General features: G+C 46.2%; 2 protein-coding genes across 4 annotated transcripts in view; both read right to left on the bottom strand.

The window, feature by feature from the left end:
• The window catches only part of fkbp1ab (FKBP prolyl isomerase 1Ab), a 13,441-nt gene extending 9,004 nt beyond the window's left edge, over positions 1 to 4,437 (bottom strand). Inside the window, exons 1-2 of one of the 2 annotated variants that reach the window (XM_080469840.1) lie at positions 4,311 to 4,437; positions 4,154 to 4,201 (exon numbers count right to left, since the gene is read on the bottom strand). In XM_080469840.1, coding sequence (XP_080325966.1) covers positions 4,154 to 4,201; positions 4,311 to 4,347 — 85 coding nt within the window. In that variant the 5' untranslated portion in view covers positions 4,348 to 4,437. The remainder of the gene's footprint in view (positions 1 to 4,153; positions 4,202 to 4,310) is intronic. The other variant, XM_080469841.1, reaches the window with a different exon arrangement.
• Positions 4,438 to 7,732: 3,295 nt separating this feature from the next.
• Positions 7,733 to 19,310, bottom strand: nsfl1c (NSFL1 (p97) cofactor (p47)). 2 transcript variants are annotated; one of them, XM_080468843.1, is made up of 9 exons: positions 19,192 to 19,310; positions 17,778 to 17,878; positions 17,573 to 17,650; positions 13,597 to 13,762; positions 13,408 to 13,503; positions 13,022 to 13,131; positions 12,744 to 12,881; positions 11,507 to 11,677; positions 7,733 to 8,779 (listed from the first exon to the last, which is right to left on the bottom strand). In XM_080468843.1, the coding sequence occupies exons 1-9, from the start codon at positions 19,291 to 19,293 to the stop codon at positions 8,617 to 8,619; spliced, it is 1,125 nt and encodes a 374-aa protein (XP_080324969.1). In that variant the 5' UTR covers positions 19,294 to 19,310; the 3' UTR covers positions 7,733 to 8,616. The 2 variants fall into 2 exon arrangements, with proteins under 2 accessions (XP_080324969.1, XP_080324970.1); XM_080468844.1 differs by having other exon boundaries at positions 17,573 to 17,647.
• Positions 19,311 to 20,331: the final 1,021 nt, after the last annotated feature.

Here is a 20,331-nt window from a genome sequence, read left to right as displayed (position 1 = left end):
TAATAAAAAAAGAAAACGCTGCTCTGTGCAAGACCCAAACTGGGTTGTTGCTCGATGTTACATAATGTCGGGGGCTTGTGTTACAGAGTTATGTCTGTCACACCAGGCCACACCACTCAGACCTGCTCCTCCAAACCAACAGGTGCAGACGTCTCACACACGCCGCCAGCGATGCTGCACATCCACAGGCTTTCCAGGCACTTTGCTTCTACCTCCAGAGTTTTCACCATTAATGCCCGCTGGCCGGAGGAGAGCCACTAAAGGCGGGACTCAGGACGAGTTGTTGGATGTTTTTTCAGGGGTGTTGTAGAGATTGTCAAATCTGTTTTGTTTTAAAAAGTACCTTGTTTTATTCAGCCTAATGTGTTAAATAACCAACCAGCTGAATTTATCTCGACTCTGAAAAGCAAATACAGCAGGAATATGCCGTTTTGTATTTTCCTCCGACGAGACACTAGTGACTGAGATTACCATCCTGCAGCAGAGTGAGATTACGGAACCTTTCGGTACTTTATTTTTTACAATACTTTGGTTTAAGACTAAATACAAACATAGTAAATTAGGCTACAGCTGATTATTAAATGTTGCCTTGCAAACCAGCTAAACCTTTAATGGAGGAAAATTAACGCTTAATAATAAAAGCAGGGACATTTGTTAGGCCTTCCTGCTGAAAAAGGACCATCTTCATCTTCATCATCTTCGTCTAAACGGAGATGTGGGTGCAGAGGTGGCTAAAGAACCTGCGCACTGTGGACGGGACCATGGCGCCAGATCAGCAGAAGCCTTGCTGCTGGTGGAAAGGCGCTTGGCGTGCTGCGCCCTCTGTCCTGGCTGTGCCGCTGTGCTGGGCCTCCTGGGCTGGAGCTCCATGTCAGGCGGCTCGGTTCTGGGCCAGTGGCTCCCAAGAGGTGCGGTCCATTCCAGAGTGTCCTTGAACCTCTTCTTCTGGCCACCTTGTGAGCGAGTCTGCAGCCCTCCAGAGAAGAAGCCTGGGATGGCCCTCGTCTTGCATCCCGGTGACGTGGCCCGCCCGGCGGAGTGGTGCCTTGCGGAGCGTTGTGAAGACACTGCACATGTCTGTCCACTCAAGGATCTCCGTATGGAGAACTCCGTCCTGCCATTTGACCTTGAGTAGCCTGCGAAGGCAGTTGAGGTGGAAACGGTTCAGCCTCTTTACGTGTCTTTGGTACTCGGTCCAGGTTTCACTGGCGTTCAGTGTGGTGAGGAGTACAGCTCTGTAGACCTTCAGCTTGGGTGACTGGCTCACCCCCTTGAGTTCTCACACCTGTGAGCGCAGCCGGCCAAAGGCAGAACTGACCGTGGCGATCCGCGCATCAGTGTCACAGCACACTGCGAGGGAGGATACTCCGAGGTTCCCGGTAGGCTTTCCCTGGAGCTGGCCGATGCATCACTTTGGTCTTTTTGGTACTGATGGTGAGTCTGCAGGCAGTGGACAACATGTCCATTGAGCTCTGCATGTCTTCAGCTCTACCGGTGTTGAGGACACAATCATGGGCGAACAGGAGGTCTCCACGTTTGTCCAGGTGAACCCTGGTCTTGGTCTGGAGACGTCGCAAGTTGAGAAGCTTTCTATCTGTTCTGTACCCGATACCTATTGCTGGGTCGGAGTCCTGGGAGGCCCCCGTGAGCATCACTGGGAACAACATGCTGAACAGTGTTGCGCCCAGCACATGTCCTTGGTTTACACCGTGTGACTGGGAAGGACTGGATGCCTCTCCGTCATGGAGGACTTGGGCCTGCATCCTGTCATGGAATTGACGGAGCAGTGAGAAAGCCAACGATGAAGTGAGGCTTCACAATGTTGCCAGGTTGGTTATGGGCACAGCAACATATAGGGAGACGTAGCAGACACCAGGATAGCTCTCACCTCCATAGGTTCCACTTCCTGAAATGTTCCATGACAGCCGGCATTCTTTTCTGTGGGATTTGGTCATAAAATGTGATCTGATCTACATCTACTACAAACAATGTTGCTCAGTCCATCACCACACACGTCTCGCTAAGAATTCGTCCTCATTGAACTGAGCCGCCAAACATCAGCGGGGCTGGAAGCTTCAGGCGGATCAGTACAAAAACAGCAAACCAAAGTCAGAAGTTAAATCAATGGAGCCACACTTCCTCTGTGAAGCTTCACATAGAAGACTTTTCAATATCTTAAGTTTCTCCCTTTAGAATTCCATGCAGCCTTTCGACTCCACAGCTACAACACAGAAACTCAAAGAAGCAAAAGAAAAGGAAAGCTTATTTTATTAACAGCTGGAGGTTGAAAGGAGTCGATGAAAAAGGTTAACAAATCCGTTCATCCGAATCCTATATGAATCAATGTTTGGGAGAAACACAGCGAGTCCAGATTTAATCCAACAGACACAAAGGGATTAACTCGGAGCCGTTCACAACACATATCTTAATCCCAATCAGTTCTGGAAGCGAGAACACTTTAAAATTCCTCATGAACATGAAACAACAATTCTGATTCAACTTGTTGACGTCAAAAGAAGGTTCAAACAACTCTTAAGTCCAGAGTTGACTTTATTGTTCCTACAGCACCGTGATTATTTAATGGCTGCATTCAAAAAGGACATAAAATATTGGAATGAGGCAAGTTAAGGATGGAAATATCAATACTTGACATTCAGATGCAGATAAAGTCAAATGTTGAAGCTAATAAAAGCAGAAACCCAGAGTGCACATATTGCCACTGCATATAATCCCTACAGCTCTCTGCTGCTGGCAGAGGACAATAACAACTGAGGGAAACTATGGATTCATCAACCTCTATGGAATGTATGGGGAACTACGGTGGCCCAGAAGGGCCAACGCCACAACGCAACCGCAAAAAGCCACAACGGAAGTGTGCAGCCGTCTGAAGAACAGGATTTGTTTCCGGAGAACAATATTTTCTGAAGGAACCAAAACGACGGACGGCAGAGCACAAATATAACATGATGACAATTCCAACACCGACATTGCTGATTTCTAAAAACACTTAACGACATTATTCATAATCATCAAGCGGCAGTGTTTTACTCACGTTTCCTTAAACTCCCGTAAACACAAGAGTCCGTCAGAAAACCTGCTCTTCCAACCCCTGCACACTTCTGCTGTGGCCTTGGATGGTGTGTCGTGGATTTTGGGAACGCACAGGAGCGTTGGCCCTCCTGGGCCACCGTAGGTAACAGTCAGCCTCTGGGTCTCATTGTGTGATTTCTTTAAGGCAACAGGATTATTTACAAAACTTGTGATGCAGGGACGAAGGACAACTAACCAACTTTTGACCCAATATCAAGTGTGATTACTCCTTCAAGACTGTCAAAGTATTTACATTTCAAGGGGCAAATAGATCAATGAATGCCTTTAGATCAAAACAGATTAGATGAGGACAGTCTCGTGGCGGCAGTGGCTCATTCCTTCAGTTGAGAAGTGGACCTGCTGGACCTGTTGGCTTGAATAGAAGGTCCAGAGTGGTTGAGGGTTCACTCACATTGTCTTGGGGGGGGGGGGGGGGGGGGAATAAGCAGGAATAACACACTGAGCAATAATGCAGCCGCCCAGACGGTTTTAATCCGCTCAAGTGAGCGCCACCAACCCCCCACGACCCCGCAGAGAAACTCCCAACAAAGCGGCGGAATGAGACGCTTAAAGCCCCGCTGCTCGCAGTCTGTCTGGACCTCTGGGTGAACCCACCCCCCCTCCCTCCGTATGTCTGTCTGCTCCCCCCCCCGCTCCCGCTCCGTGTTCATCCACCACAGGACTAGTGACCACACTGGGATCCGGTGATCCCCGTCAGGCTGGAGGCACATCATCGGCCCAGTCTGGAGCGCGCATCATTTTACGCAGTGGTGGATGAACACCAGCCAGCAGCGACCCGTGAAGCTCCACTGCCGCAGCTGGACAACCGAGAAACGGCTTCAAATGTTGACCGACGGTCATGCCTCCCCGCTCGGAAGCCCTGGGGCAGGAAACCAAGCGCGTCTCGGTGGTGCGCACCGGGTGCCAGATCTCCTTGCGCACCGGGGGGTGTTGCTCACACCATTGCCCCCGTGCCACAGGACCGTCCGCGCGCACCCGGCCTCCACAGTCTGACAGGAGGACAAACACGTGCACGTTGTGCAGAGTTCTACCAGCAACTCACCGACATAATGCACCACGCACGTCTGTCCTTTTTTGGGGAAAGTCCGTCCTGTGGAGGAAACCAGAGACGTTTATTATAGCGGCGTGGCTGAGGCGCCTCCGTCCTCAGGATCCACGTCAATATTAGAGTGGAAAATGAAGAGAAAAGGTTGATTTACCGTCCCCGGGGGTGATCGTCTCTAGTTCCACTCCCATGTCAGTGCTGGAGCTGCTGTTCTCTCCACACCGGCAACACTCCGCTGCTCGACAGTCCGTCTGTCTCCTGACTGGATCTGCGCTCTGCGCCTCACTGGAGAGCGGCAGCAATAACTCACAGCGGGACTTCCACCCAGCCCTTCAAAGTAAAGCTCCCTCCGGTGGGAGGAAGTTCCCCCTGGCGGCCACTCACTGGAATACCCAACCGACATAGAGCACTTTGAATGTTGTGTGTTTACGATCAGTTCTCCAGTTTAAATATTCAGTGTCTACTGTCAACTCTGTTTTAATTCAATGTTCGGCTCTGCGGCGGACAATGTGGACGGTGGACAATGTGGACGGTGGACAATGTGGACGGTGGACGACGCCTCACAGGAACAACTAATTCAAATTTAGAATGTGTCACTGAAACATGTGGACTTTTATTTGACACCGTTCCATTTATTCATTCATTTATTTATTTATTTTTACTTCCATGTTTCATGTTAATCGTACGTCGTTCATTAGCAGCTAACTTGCGCTGAAGGACAAACACGAGGAAAATGATCCTGTAAGACACAGAGACACACCTGGGAATTCCTTTGTCTTCTATGGTGACAAGCAGTCCAGTTTGCAAAGCAGCCCCAAATCATGATGCTCCCTCCACCGTACGTCACCAGAGGGCTCCGGGCTGTTTTAAACACTTTACACACGCTGGTTTTCCCTCACATTCAACTTTAGTCTGGATATTATCTTGTTTGCAGTGTTGTGGAAGTAAAGGTGCTCACTGACAAACCTTGAATTTGCATAATGTTATCTTTTCACTTTCAGCATTGCATCTTTAGGGTCCACTTGGTTTCACACTGGAAGAGCATCTTAGTTTTTAATGGGCTCCTTTACCGGAGTGTTTATTTTACTGTGCACTGCTGCAAAGGTATTTAGGACAAGCATGCTTCACACAGCAGATCGTTCATGTTTGTGTCGAATAGAGAGGCTGAAGTACGATTTAAAAACGAGATTCCAGACCTGGCATCGAGCTGATCAAACTCTGCTTTAAGTAATTAACTTCCCTATAGATTCAACTGTTCACATTGTGAAAAACTTCACCTGTCAATCTACAGTTTTATCCATTTAACAAATACACTTTCAATGACTCCAGTATTCATGTGTAACTAATTTGAGTGAATATTTAATCAACTCGTTGCAAAAGTTTTTTTTTTATCAGCTGTGATTAAAAGTCTGTGTGTTCAGGTGAACTTTTAATGAATGCAGGTGGGTCATTTCTTCTATTCAAAAGCTACTTTGACAAAATGAGTCTTTTTCTCCAGGCTGCCTGAGGGAAGATTGGCCCACAAGGCTTTTATTTTGAAAAATGCAAGAAGGTTTGCTGTCTCCCAGCACAGTGTCCAGAGCATGGAGGAGACACCAGGAGACAGGCCAGGACACCAGGAGACGTGGAGGGGGGCGTAGGAGGGCAACAAGCCAGCAGCAGGACCACTACCTCCTCCTCTGTGCAAGAAGGAAGAGGAGGAACCCTGCAAGAGCTCTGCAGCATGACCTCCAGCAGGCCACTAATGTGATGTTCCTGCTCAAAGTGTCAGAAACAGACTTCACCAGGGTGCTATGAGTCCCCATGTCCACCAGGGGGGGCTGTTCTTAAAGCCCAACACAGCCAGAGAACATAATATTGTCAGATTGGCCATTGGTGCCCTGTGCTCTTCACAGATGAGAGCAGCTTCACGCTGAGCACATGTGACAGACGTGACAGAGTCTGGAGAACGTGGAGAACGTTCTGCTGCAGCAACATCCTCCAGCATGAGCGGTTTGGTGGAGGGTCAGTATTGGTGTGGGGAGGCATTTCTTTGGATGGTCCACAGCCCTCCATGTGCTAGCCAGAGGTACCCCGACTGCCATGAGGTACCAGGATGAGATCCTCAGACCCAGTGAGAGACCAGATGCTGGTGCAGTGCCTCAGGGGAACATCCCTCAGGAGAACATCCGTCAGGGGAACATCTGCTGCCTCACCAGAAGCATGCCCAGGCCTTGTAGGGAGGTCATACAGGCATGAGGCGGCCACACACACACTACTGAGCCTCAGGTTGACTTGTATGGAGGAATTTTACCTGACGTTGGATCAGCCTGCAATGTGATTCTCCACTTTTATTTTGATAGGATTCCAAATCCAGACCTCCATGGGATGATCCTTTAAATTTACATTGATCATTTTTATGTTATTTGGTTTTCAATGCACTCTACTATATACTGAATAAAGACTTTCAACTGCAACATTCCATTAATAGAGATCTTGGATGTTATTTTAGTCTTCCCTTTATTCTTTTGAGCAGTGTATTTTTCCATTTTCTTTCATACTACAGGTTTTTTATTTACAGGCTAAACGGTTTAATATTATGCACGGCTCATTGGGGCACCTTTAAGTCTCCATTGGGCTTTTTTTTTTTCCCACTTTATTTTTTTTTTTACAAATGAGTGAATATTTACACTCGTTTATTATAAAAATGTGAAAATCATCAAGCATGTACAGCGTTCTCTCTGATTTAGAGTATACCTTTCCTGATGACTGTAGATGGTATTTAAAACACATCGAGGGACGGCCAAGCAGCTGAAATCATCAATCAAACACAAAATGATATGATGGGGAACCTCCTGAAGGTTCCACTGCAGAGGTCAGTTATACGGAGCCTGGAACTTTTCATTCAGATGAAGTGCTGTGGGTGTTTTGGTGTTATAAAAGGAATAATGCGACACAGCGCTGACTTACCTTATTGCTTGTTAAGAACCATTCGAAGAATATATAGAAGCATCAACAAAGATTGTAAAATACAGCCAATATGGGATTTTAACACATTTTACCGTCTTTTGAACCAAGAAGCCACATTAACATGACATTATGATGATATTGTCCTTATTCTTCTTTGTAATTGTCAGTTTGTTCTGTTTCATAATGTAACCAGAGCTGCTCCAATAAAACAAATGGAAACATAACAGTTGTTCGTCCGTTGCGTTACTGATCTTTTCCTCCGGGCTGAAATGAGTTGGCCTCTGCTGATGCTGACTCAATAAAGTTGAACTTTATTCTAAACGTGGAGACGGGCGGGGAGCTCAGCAGGCCGATCTGAGGGAGAAATCTGATCTTTAGCGTTAAAGATCAGATTTCTCTCACAGTTTCCGAATCAGAAAACCCAACAGACCTGATGAAACACCCTGAACGAGATCCCCTCTCTGCTCCAGCCTTCAGTGTTTGTCTGCACAGCTTCTTCACGCCGACGCCTCCAGACTGAAATCGCTGGTTAAAACTAAAGAGATTCACAGGCTGATCAGTTTCAAGTTAAAATGGAAAGTCATCAAAATTCCAGCTGCAACAACAAACACAAGACACTGGGTTCTTCATACATCAGCCATAAAATGGATTTATTTCACCAGAGGTCCAAACATACTTCTGTGTTGCCCCAGGATGCATAGAAGATGTCAGTGTATCAGAGGAACTCGACTTCAAACCAGTGTTTACAATCCGTATGTTCTCCGCTCAACCACCAGGCTCTAAAACAAAGCAACTGCTTTCCATGTTCGGCCGTATCAAAACACCTCTAACTGGGACGAGACTAAAATCAGTGGAGGAGGAGAAAAAAAAACAGGCGGGGAGAAGGCAGTTTAACAAAATACCTCCACCTTTATCTGAACCGAGGCCGGAGTGGCCGTGGCGGGGCGTAGCGGAGAGTAAGGCTGCTGGTTTGGACCTTGGGTTCCACCACCTCCTCCTCCTCCTCCTCCTCCTCCTCCTCCTCCTCCACTCGGGGAGGAGACGCAGGTGGAAACTTGCTACGAAGCTACGTGGTCAACGTCTCCCGGAGCGGCTCGGCTTTGTGCTGTTGAGGCAGAGAAACGATGGAACCGGCGCCTCAAATGAAGCTTAACCAGGGTTAATGGAGGAGAAGTGGGACTTAATGGAACACGAGTCAGTGATCCTCTCTGCTCTGAAAGCTGCACTCAGACGACTCCTCTTTCTGCCAGGCTCTCCAATCAACTGTGATCTGATCGATCACCGGGGGGGGGGGGGGGGGGGTGCAGTGTGTTATGTTTCACTTTAGAAAAACAAAATAAATCAGAAATTAGAAGTTCATACATAAGTCCATGATTTCTCCTCCCTCAGAAGAGGCAGCGGGTTTCAGACGGCCGCTCGGCCACAACCAGCCAGGAGAGAGCGAGAGGGGGGGGGGGGGGGGGGGGGGGGGGATGGGGCGGGTGGGGGCCACGGGGCAGAGAGCCGCTGCCTCACTTTAGTCGCTGGACGATGACGGCGTTGAGGAGGTTGGCCTGCTGCAGCGTCTGGCTCTCGTCCGACAGCTCCTTGTTGGGGAAGGTGGTCATGAGGACGAACTCTTGGGCGCCGAAGGCGGGCCGGGCCGCCACCACGAACTGCCGCAGGTCCGACACCCTGAGGGACACCGGGAGAGAGCGAGAGCTTCCTGTCAGAGGTGTGTGTGTGTGTGTGTGTGTGTGTGGGGCGCATTCTCATTCTGAAAACTGGGTAATATAAAAACAACTTACACAGCAGGAAATTCAACCTAAAAAAAAAAATCTAAAAATTGTCATGTTATTGCCACTGTCAGAGTATTAAAGTTTTTTTTTTTTTTTTTTTTTTTTTTAAATAAAACAAGAGCAGAAGCAGCATCATGATAATAAAGAGGCACCAGCAAGCTAACGTGAGGTACTGCTCCACCTTGACGGCCGACATAAAGAAGTCGGGTCTCTTCAGCCTGACAGGAGGTTTAAAAGGTAACGGGCCCGTTCAGCCCGGGTGGTAAGGTTCAGGTGGTCCCATCACACGTATAGAGCTGCTTACTGTTCACACTACTCTGGATCAGGAGTTTCGGGCTTAACCACTCCGGATGGGATGGTGCTGGACGGATCCTCCGCGTCTCCGAAGACACGGGACACGGACATCCATGTTCTTTTACATAATTTCTTTGGAAAGACCGTCTGACCCAAATCGAGGCATTCTCAAACAAAAACAAGGCGGGGACGGGTGATGATTACGTATTAGGTGTTTCTCTGCGACGCGTGTTGTTCGCACTGCCAAGCCTCTGTGGTCACATCGACCACCCCGGGAAGGAGTTTGAGTAAAAGCACTTTGGCGTCTGTTCACTCTTGTCTTTAGAACTCGCCACCTGTGATCGCCTGAAACGTATTTTAACGGCAGGTCAGAATGGGCCCAAGGTTTTTACCATGCTGGTTCCAAACATAAAGGTGACACAGCAGGCTGGTCCTTCACCCGCAGGCGAAACTTCAGCTGCTGGTGTTACAGAGAATTTTGCATCACAACAGTATGTTGGATGTTGATTTGACAGAAGGGGTCAAAGGTCAGGTACACCGGTGAGGAGCAGGCTGCAGCTGCTTGACGTTATGATAAAACTGTATACGAGTTAAGATTCCTGCAGACTGCGTGATTTTAACAATCCTTTAATTCCACATTTGGCCACACTGAAAGACACGAATCTAAAACTTAATGCCACGACATGAAGTTCACTGTGTGCAGAGTGCACGAGGAAAACAAACTGAATCGCAGCCTGTGACCGTGTGAGTTGAAACTAAGGTGCAAGAGTAACACGTCCTAAACATAAATATGAACAAACCCTTGCTGTTGTGGTATTTATAGAGTTTGGAGAGAAATCTTAAATAAAGGAGGAGGAGGCCTACTTGGAATTAGTCCATGGGCCAGAGGCCAATGTTTGACAAAGTGGTACCATCTGGGTCGGCAAAGGCGACCATATACTTTCTGAATATTACAGATATTACTGCATATTACACATTTCCTGAAAGCCTTGCCTTCCAGATTACATTACTTTTGGAGCTATAAAATATATGTGATGGTATCTAGAGCATGTTAGATGAAGTCATATCCGTAATTTTGCGACCTTGACCTGAGATCAGGGGTCTCCAACCCCGGTCCTGGAGGGCCCCTGTCCCCTGCCCTTCATGTTTTAGTTCTCTCCCTGCTTCAGCATACCTGAATCTAATGATGATGTCATCACCAAGGTTGTGAAAAAGCCCTATAGTGAGCCCTTCATTGCGATCAGGTGTGCTGCAACTGAGAGAGAGCTAAACCCTGCATGACAGGGGGTTGGACACCCCTGCCTTAGAGCATGACCTTGACCTTTAAATAAATAAATAAATTCCCAATATCAAATAACTTATAAGTAGGCACTGAAAATGTACATCACTTTTGGATGCTGAGCTATTGCAATTTTACATTTTCACAATTTGCCATATTTTTTGCAGAGAGCTCGAAGTGAGTACTTGTTAGCATCTACTAGTATTTTACGTTAGTATTCATCATTATGGTCTTTCATCTTCCAACAAAACACACGACATGTAAACGAAACAAGCCGGTCAGAGCAGCATCACCATCACCCCAAATATCTGGCACTGCGAAACTTATCACAGGTTGTCTTTGGTCGCCATGACAACGGCCGTCCTTGACCCGGTATCTCAGTGCGACGTTACCACCACCCATTAGAGCCAAGACCAAAGAGTTCACCATGAGCAGCTTTTATACGTGCCTGAGGTGAGTAACCAGGTTTAATGTTAACAGCTAGTTAAATTCATTTTTTTTTTTTTTTTTTTTCTAAAACAGTAATTCTTCAGAAAACCAGAACCAGTAAAAGCCCGTGTGAGTGTGGCTTTATGTTGGACCAACATGTGACCGAGTCTGCAGCTGTACAGCACAGAAGCACCGAGGCAAAATAAAATGAAAAAACTAACCAAGCTGGTGAACACAGACACAAACGTTATTTTGTGATAACGATGTGATTTGCGATAAATATAAGCTTCCAAAAAAAATCTTCCATTTCGGTGACTGTTGTTTACTCAGACGTTTCGTTCTCATCTGAGGCTCATTTTGAGTGCATGAACGTTTAGTGCAGTTGAGTCTGTTGTGACATTCATCATTAGATATTATTGCAGGTGCTCATTTCACAAGAATGAAATATTTGTGATATTTTGTGGAGCACTAATTTATTCGTAAGTAATTTTTTTAAATGATTTATAGTTGAGAACTATTGTAGTTACTTTACAGAGCCTGAGAGAAAACTTCTGCAGGTGCTACGGTCGAGTGAGTGTGAGTGTGAGTGTGAGTGTGAGTGTGAGTGTGTGAAAAACCCACGTGTGGGTGTGGTTGAACTTCTGGACCAGCCTGCTGCCATCTGCCAGCCGGATCTGGATGTTGGTGACGGGCTGGGAGGAGTTGAGAGGCACTGAGGAGCTGGCCTGGGCCTCGTTGGTGGCCTGGTCCTGCTGGGACATGGCCGCACCTGAAACCAACTCTGGAGTGGCACTGAGGGGAAGACAAGGAGACCGTTTGAGTCAACATCTATACCAAGTTAACATATCATCAACAGAGCTCTGCAACATTGCCCGGGGCTCAGAAGTTCTGAAGTTCTTCAAATTTAACAATGAAACTGACAACTGGACACGGAAGGCTGGTGCAGCCGGTTCAGACAGGAGGTGGAACATCTGGAGAGGTAGTGCGTCAACGTGAAAAAGACCACAGAGAAGATTGTGGATTTTGACTTTCAAAGTGTCGATATTGAAAAGAAAACTTTCTTCCAGAAGGATTTACTGTCTTGAGTGAGAGCAGCCGACCTGAAAACATTCTTCTATTGCTGGTGAAGCAGCATTAGAAGACTGCAGGGACCAGACACGCTGCTACCAGGTAGGAGTACTCCTTTATAGTGCTGCCACCAGGTAGGAGTACTCCTTTATAGTGCTGCCACCAGGTAGAGGACTCCTTTATAGTGCTGCCACCAGGTAGGAGTACTCCTTTATAGTGCTGCCACCAGGTAGGAGTACTCCTTTATAGTGCTGCCACCAGGTAGAGTACTCCTTTATAGTGCTGCCACCAGGTAGGAGTACTCCTTTATAGACCATCATGTTCTTGTTTTACCAGTTCATCCTCATCAGATCAAACTGGGCTTCAATGTGGCTCAACCAACAGCAGGAGCTGAGCAGACCATCAGGTTTCCAGATGAGATCAGACCATTTTTAAGTTTCAAAGTTTGAGTTTTCCAATGCCCTCCACGGCCTCGATCTCATATAGAAGATGAATGGTAACTAATCCACCAGATTTGTATCACGCTTCTTATGACTCCTTTCAAAAAGAGTCAAACTCTGAACTCCTTTGTTCAAACAGCAGCTTCAATACCACACTTCAGTCACTTCTGCTGAATTCTGGCCTCACCCATGATGGCTGCCGACTAGAAAAAGCTACGTTATCAACCAACCCTCTCACCCTCTCAAGTGAACATCTATAGTGAGGCTGGTTCAAGTCCATCAGAACCAGTAGGGCTGGTTCAGCCTCCATCGTTAGAAACAAGAAAACACAGCCCAGCTGTCCTGCTCACCTTCCCAGCTTTTGTCCTTCCCCTTCGAAGGCTCTGAAGGCCATCTTGGGTTTGGAGAAGTCCTCATCCCGGTGGTCCTCCATGTCCAGGTTGACCTGGCCTCCATGAGACTGCTGCCTCAGCTCCAGAGGAATCTCCCTGTGGACCGACCACCAATGATTTTAACCTACCAGAGTCTGTGATGGCAATCCGTCAACTCAGCAGCTTTCTAGTGTTCCCGTTCAGTTTTCTCGTCAGCACGACTTAAATAAAAACACACACATTTCGTCTCCACTCACCCCCGTCTGATCGCCTCCAGGAAGTTTGCATTTCCAGGATCGCTGTAGTTTCTGAGCTCGCCATCGTCCAGGCTGAAGCCCGTCTTCCACAGCTTGAGCACCACGTGGACCTGACATGGACAGAGACACACTTCATTCTGTTGACAGTCACTCACTCAGGTTCTACTGCCCATTATTGTCCTGAGACGTCATTTGAACCAATAAAAAACAAAACTACTCAAATCTTTCCTGTAGACAGCAGAGCATACTTTTTCTTTTTTTTTTTACAAACCCACTTTATATTTTGAAGTCGGACTACTAATTTCCACACAAACATATTAGTCAGTGTGTTTTCCATGATGGAGCCACATGCTACTTGAACTGCATTAAGGCGGAGAGAGACTCACATCCTGCCGACTGTTGGCGGCTTTTCTTACTCCGGCCACGTAGGTGGACTCCTCCTCAGGAGCGGCTCCTAACCTGTAACCTCCTCCAACAAAGGCCTAGGAGACCACAGCAAACGGAGGAATGAAACCATTGTTCCGAACAGCACAGGAAGGAGCAGCTGAAGTGGACCCGGGTGCCGTCGCCGCTACCTGAGCTCTGCTGTGCTCTCCGGGGCCTCTCCCGCTGCGGTCCAAAGGCACGGCTCCGTGTTCTTTGGCCCCCTTGAAAAGATCCTCCACCACTTCGTTGGAGCTCTTCTTCTTTGGAGGCCCGACGATCTGCTGGCCGCTGCGCTCCGACCCGCCCGCGAAAAACCTGACGCGGCCAGATTGAAGATGGTGAGCATGGTACACGAAAAAAGACTAACAGGCTGAAGTTTGACTTCATCATTACTGTCGGACGGATTTATTCAAATCCTAACGGATGAGACACTTAGAGGAGGACAAGATGACCATAAGTTCCCTCTGCTGCAGGATTTAGAATTACAGGAAACACAAATCAACATTTCAAACTGAGGAAAGATCGTGATGAGCTGTAAGAAGTAATCTGCATGAATCAGGTCTATGAGGACGAAGGAAACTGCAGCTAAAAAGAGAGAGAAGATGGATGAGGAGAAGAAACAAAAAATGAGGAAAATAAATTGAGTTTAGAGTGAGAAATCACAAAATCTTCACCAGAACTCCACAACGTGGAAAAACAGCTACATAAGTGTTGTGTCACGTTATTTTGATTCATTATACTTGAAGACTAAAGCGAACCCTGATGTAAATTTATCTAAAGACTTCTGTATTGACTTATTGGACAGTGAAAAGCTTCGGTCCCACTGTGCAATACGTGCTGGAGCAGGACGGTACGGTAGGGCAAAGCGCACCCAGATCGAACTCTACGTAGGCGGGGTTGTGAACGACGTCATTATGCAACAGTAGTCGCAGGACCAACGCAGAAGTTACAGCCACAGATTTCTCATTGTGAACAGCAGCGCCCAGCTCCCACTGAATCCCCTCCTCTCCTGTTACTGAGAGGAGCGTCTGAACACCAGGGGGCAGTGTAGCACTGACATTTCAATAAACCGAGTTATCGAGACAACCAGTGTGCACAAAGCGGCGTATCTAAACAACAGAGGGTTTATACAGCCAATGAGTTATTTAAATAATGCAGCTTATCCAGAGCAACGATCGTCACGACCAATCAGCAGACGGCTGCGTTGCTGCTCCACCCTATGGAACCGTACCGATGTGCTAGGTCACGAAAAATCGTAACCTTTGGGTCCGGGTCTCTCAGGACCATCCGCAACTTTTGTCAGTGGGGACGCACGAAAACCCGTCGCGGCACATACTGCGTGGTGGATTAGAAGACTAGATTACTCAGTTTACGGCGCTGAGTGCACATGGTGCTTCAGATTGGCGGTTTGGTGATCATGAGAGTTTTTCAGTTATCAGCGATTTAACTGATCGATCTTATCAATGGTATCAACGGTTAGACTGACTTCCCCTCAGACGCGTCCTGATCAGACAGGGAAAAGATGCTGGACATTCGTCCATTGTGATTCTGGTTGATTTTTGTGTGAAAGCGTCTGTCCTGGTGCTTTGTTTATTATGTAGGATACATATGTTGAGCATGTGATCTATGACATCTGCATATTGGATGAAGAAGGTGCTGGATTCCAGGAGTAGTAGCAGCTACTATCAAACTGAAACTCTGAGAAGCTGAAGCCATCACATATCTTAATACAGCAGCAGAGAAAACGCACATCCTGCACAAGCTCCCTCAGTCCCTCAGACTACTGCACTGGCAGCACAACGTGATGACGCTGCAGAAAAACAACCAACCGAGTGAATGAATGAGGCGGGACCAAAAATAGTTTGGTGCATTCTGGAATCACAGGGTCACTCAAGAGGAGGCACCGTCTGCACAGAGAACCACACACCTGCCAGTGTCTTTCTTTGTTCAGGCTTTAATCCCAGTGAGCGGCGGTGGTGAATAACAACGATCTTTCTCTGCACCATTGGAGCTTTTCTCCAACTCACTCTTGTCTTCATCGATTGCTTTAGCCACCAAAACAATGTTAACCCCTTTATTCCTATTCCGTCATCGCACGCCTGCGTTTCACAACCCTTCACCATCTCTGGTACTTTATATTTTTTACTGAGATTTCAGTGTAAAACTGCAGTATGAGCATCCAGGTAGTTGAGATTCACCAGCAGGGCTGTCTGTAACACGAACTTCTCTGCTTCTCACTTCTTTCCCAAGTTTGAAAACAAGATCAACCAAACCCAGACTTCTCTTCACTGCCATGATGGTGCACCTTAATAAGCCGAGTAGGTTGATGTGTTTGAATATCTACATATAAAAGAGACAAAAAAAAAAAAGTGTGTTTCCTGTACAGACAGCTGTGATTGGCTCGTTCTGCAGAATGTTTTCACCAGAGACAGGACTATGAGTTGTTGATGTTCAACACATCAACAACGAGGACAAAATGTTCACTGGCTGCCTAATATACGTCACCCATTAACAGAACCAACATGTATTGATCACCTGCCAGTGGTCATATTGTTATGGCAGATCACATGTTTCAGAATCAGAACCACTTAAAAAAATTCCTGGGGGAAATTCTTTGACATAGCTCCACAGAGAATGAAAAGGTTAGCTTAAGTAAAGTTAAATATTAAAGTTACTCCACCAGAAAAAAAATCTCGAGAATATACTTCCTATAAAAAGGTCCCACTTCTGCAGAGATTAAATCAATACACGAAAACAAAACCACCACCGCTTATTTCTACTAATTTAGAATATGCAGTTGTTTAAATCAAAAGTCGATATATTTACAAACAAACCAGAATTTGGAGCCATCAGACTGTGTTTATGATTCACTGTCGTCATCTTGGGAAACCCGCCGCAAGGGTTTCTGGGATATCAAAGATGGCGCCACAGCAGCTCAAGGGAAATCAACATTTCACTGATTCAGCCCGGAAGAAGAAGAAGAAGAAGAAAAAAAAAAAACTGACTCTCAAAGGAAGAGCATTCAAGCCGTGAGAATAGTCTTACATGGTGTGAAAGTGACCGTTAAATTTTTTTTCAGTACAAATCAAGATCTCACGAGATCTAGTGTACAAACGGGATTTTGTGACACTAAGCTTCGGGATTCTTCTGGAGTTTCTGTGACCACAAGAGGTCAACAAACCAGGGGATGTTCTACAACATTTAAATGCTGGAAATACGTGTTGTATGAGTGTAATGACGAATTTCCTTCAGAAGTATTGATAATGTACTAGAGATGTACATCAACTACTAAAACTAGGTCCTAATTTTGTCATTTTCTCATGTGGATTCTGGAAAAGTGACCATAAGTTAACTGCCCGCGTATACAGAGTTAACCTCAGCAGTGATGGTGTAGCACAGCAGAGTGAGCTTGGCAAGCAATGCAACGCACACTATTTACAAAAAGGAGTTTTACTGCCACAGGAATAAAGGATCTCCTGTGGCACTTTGGTGGAATGAGCCTGTTGTTGAAGGTGCTCGTCAATGAAAGCACTGTAGAAGTGGATCGAAGCATTCTGTCCATCGAATCCCACAGCCAAGAAATTCTTCAAATGGGATAAATTCTGTAGTGAAGGCCTCAAATTAAAAGTATTTAAAAAGTTGAACAGGGTACCAAAAGATAACTTCAGTGAATGGTTTGTAAGAGAAGAATACACACAAAAAATACCAAGTCAGCAAACATGATGGTGCAGAAAGTAAAGATTTTCATTAAGATATTTGTAAGTGCAAAGACTGAGTGGGCTTGTATGCGAGTTTAGTCTGGTTCCTCCTTCATCCTCTCTGGTTAATAAGCGTCTCTGGTGAGGCTGTCGTCATGAAAGAGTGTGTGTGTGACTTAGTTTCTGTGTTAACTCAGTGTTCATAGTCAGGGATTGTTGGTTCGAGCTCCCTGCAACCTTCCATTGGATTAAGCAGTTTAGAAGATGGATGGATCATTTTGCATTCCGTAGTTGATAGTTATGTCCTGATGCATTGCACCAAGTGACGGTCACATGGTCCCGTTCCAGCCAATGGCAACACAACAACAATAGGCATCCTGCTTGTTGAGGATGAATGAAAACACAACAATTGGAATCAAGTGTTTACCTTTGACCTTCCTCTTCATCACTCTCATCCTCAGCCTCGTGCATCAGATCTCTGAAGGAGGTCACTCTGGGCTGACTGCTGGATTTGTTACAAAACCAAACCAGTAACACAGAAACAGAGCAGAGTAGGAAAATCAGAATATATACTCAAGTGCTGGACTTTGCACTTAGTTTAAAAATGTGTCATTAACAAAAGCAGGACTGACCTGGGCCCCGCCGACCTGGACACCGAGGAGCCTCCCTCGGGCTGAGGCAGCGTCACGATGTCGTCATCGACGCCGTCCTCAAAGAAACTGGCGAGTGCGAGCTGAGTGAAAATAAACAGGAATGTGGGCAATGGAACAACACTTCGGAAAAACGGCAGCGACGTCATTCCCACCACAGCATAGCGTGTACCACTGGTGGTTTCTTCCTGTATAACAGGCAATCCTGACTGAATACAAAAACTTTCGAAATTTATATTCCAAGTCACAGAAATCCTTGAACTTGAGATGTGAGACAGAAGATTAGATTTTTTTTAATCGTTATGATTGAACATAAATGACTTGAAGGGGTCGCTTTGCCTTCCACGATACATCTTGTTTTTACTCTGGGCCCTTCTCGCAAATCTTTTTTCAGTTGCTTCTGAAAACATTATAGTGAAGACAAACACTGATCACCCACTCTTATTAACACACAAAAACCTAAAAATAGAAAAAGCTGCCAGCAATTTGTCAGGTCTGCATTTTGGTATGTCTGTCTCAATCCAAGTTTGACAAACCCACAGTAGGTGTGTGATCTCTGCCACCCCAACAGGGCCTCCAGGTGGGGAACCACTGGTCAGAAAGCTTTGTCATTCAAATAGCAGAGCAGAGGAAAGCTTGAGTTTTTGTGATCTGATAATTTTCCGAAATTCAGACTTAATATTCACGTCATGATGAAGTCCGTCGGGATCACAGGAGCAATGTTGAGTTTAAAATGTCTTTCCTTCCTTTTGGCTCGAGCCGGAACTGATCAGAGTTCAATTACCAAGTTGTTTTTCTATTGCAGTGAAACTTGAACTCACGAAAAAGAAAAGTGTCCCTTGGTGTAACTCACACGTTCAGATTTGTCATCAAGTATTGGTACCTAATGTATTTCTGAGCAGTTAACTGATATTTACAGAGACGTTCTGCCGCAAGTGCCTCAGCTCTTAAATCCAACCTTTCAGTAAAACAATAAACAGAGTTTTTTTAAACCCCCTTAGAGTCTTAGTTTTCCTGTCGACCCACTCAATTGAGCTTTATTTTCCAGAATAACATTATTGTAATCCGGAGTTAGGAGCTCGGTGCTAATGCTAAGTAGCTCGACTGAATTGATCTTGGTTAGAACGAACGAACTGACTCCTCCGGCGGGGAAACTGCAGCTTCACCCTCCAGCAGTGTCCATTAGTAGGCGCTTCGGTGGCTTTGTTGTCGGTGACAGAAAGCCTCCGGGCCATTGTCAAACAGTGACTTGCACATTTACCGGCATCCACGGGCTAGTGTTAGCCCGACCGGCTAACCCGGCTACACACGACAGGAAGCCGCAGGCGGCTATATCTCCTCCGCTGCCAGCCGCTCCGCGACTCCGCGGCGGGGCGAAGCTCGTAGGGAGCCGTACCTGTAAGTCCCACCCGGCAGACTCCAGGAAGAAGCGGGCCCGGTCCTCGTCCACATCGGTAACAGCTACGAACTCCCTCACGGACTCCTCTTGACTCGCCATTTTCAGTCGCTCCTCTAAATAAGCGTTCGTTTCCACCTGGGGAAACAAATCATCGAACAAAGGTTCCTACCAGTATTTATTACACACCCGGTACAGGAACGAAACCAGTTCATTAAATGTTGATGACATAAACAAAACAATCACCATCAGTGTTGCATAACTCATGTGTACATTTATATAAAAATTATACACTTATTGTTTTTCCAACAATGTACAAAGCGCAGTTTTGCCCCCACTTTCAGCTGAGCTGCATGTTGTTGCCCAGCAGAGGGGAGTGTTGACCATGTTACACCGGTGGTCCTGGAGGCTCCTGCCCTGGTTTAGATACCGCCATACTTCAGCGTGATACTTAACCAATTGTCATCACAAAAATCCTGGAAAAGTTCATTACGGATTCAAGTGTGTTACAGTAGAAGAAACATAAAGGACAGGGTCCTCCAGGACCAGGATCAGACACTCCAATATCATCATAACACCACAAACCTGCTCCAAACTTTCTCAGAAAAGACCCCCTATGAAGCTTTTACAATTTGTTTTCTTTTTACGTAATAACCTTTTTGTAGCATGGTCCGATTGGAACAAGATCTATTATGGTTATTGAGGATTGTTCAAGGCCTTGTATTCATTCAGAAACTATTGTGACTTGCAGCTCCTCCTGTAATGACCCTGTAATATTACTCACACTTTACACATTTTTACAGTTGGTACAATGTGTAAAAACCCTTGATGAAAAACAGGAGGCTGTAAACCTCATGAACCAACAGAATGCATGCAAAATTTTATGTTTCATGGAAAATATGTTGCCCTTTTGAATTTGATGGCTTTATTTTGTGTCTTGCATCAAACAGGCTTTGGTCCTGAAGGAATAAGACCATGATTAGGATGGTGCAGCGTCCCTTCTTTTTGATTAAGAAAAATAGAAAAATTTAAAGAAAAAACTGTCAGTAAACATCTGGAAGAGAGGAGATTGTTGTCTGGTCTTGAGTTGTTCTCGCTTGTTGAGGGAGTTTGATACTCTGAATGCTTACTATCGGTGAA

Source organism: Lipophrys pholis (assembly GCF_963383615.2).
Source record: "Lipophrys pholis genome assembly, chromosome: 8".
Classification (NCBI taxonomy): domain Eukaryota; kingdom Metazoa; phylum Chordata; class Actinopteri; order Blenniiformes; family Blenniidae; genus Lipophrys; species Lipophrys pholis.
This window is presented reverse-complemented; position numbering and strand designations above follow the sequence as displayed.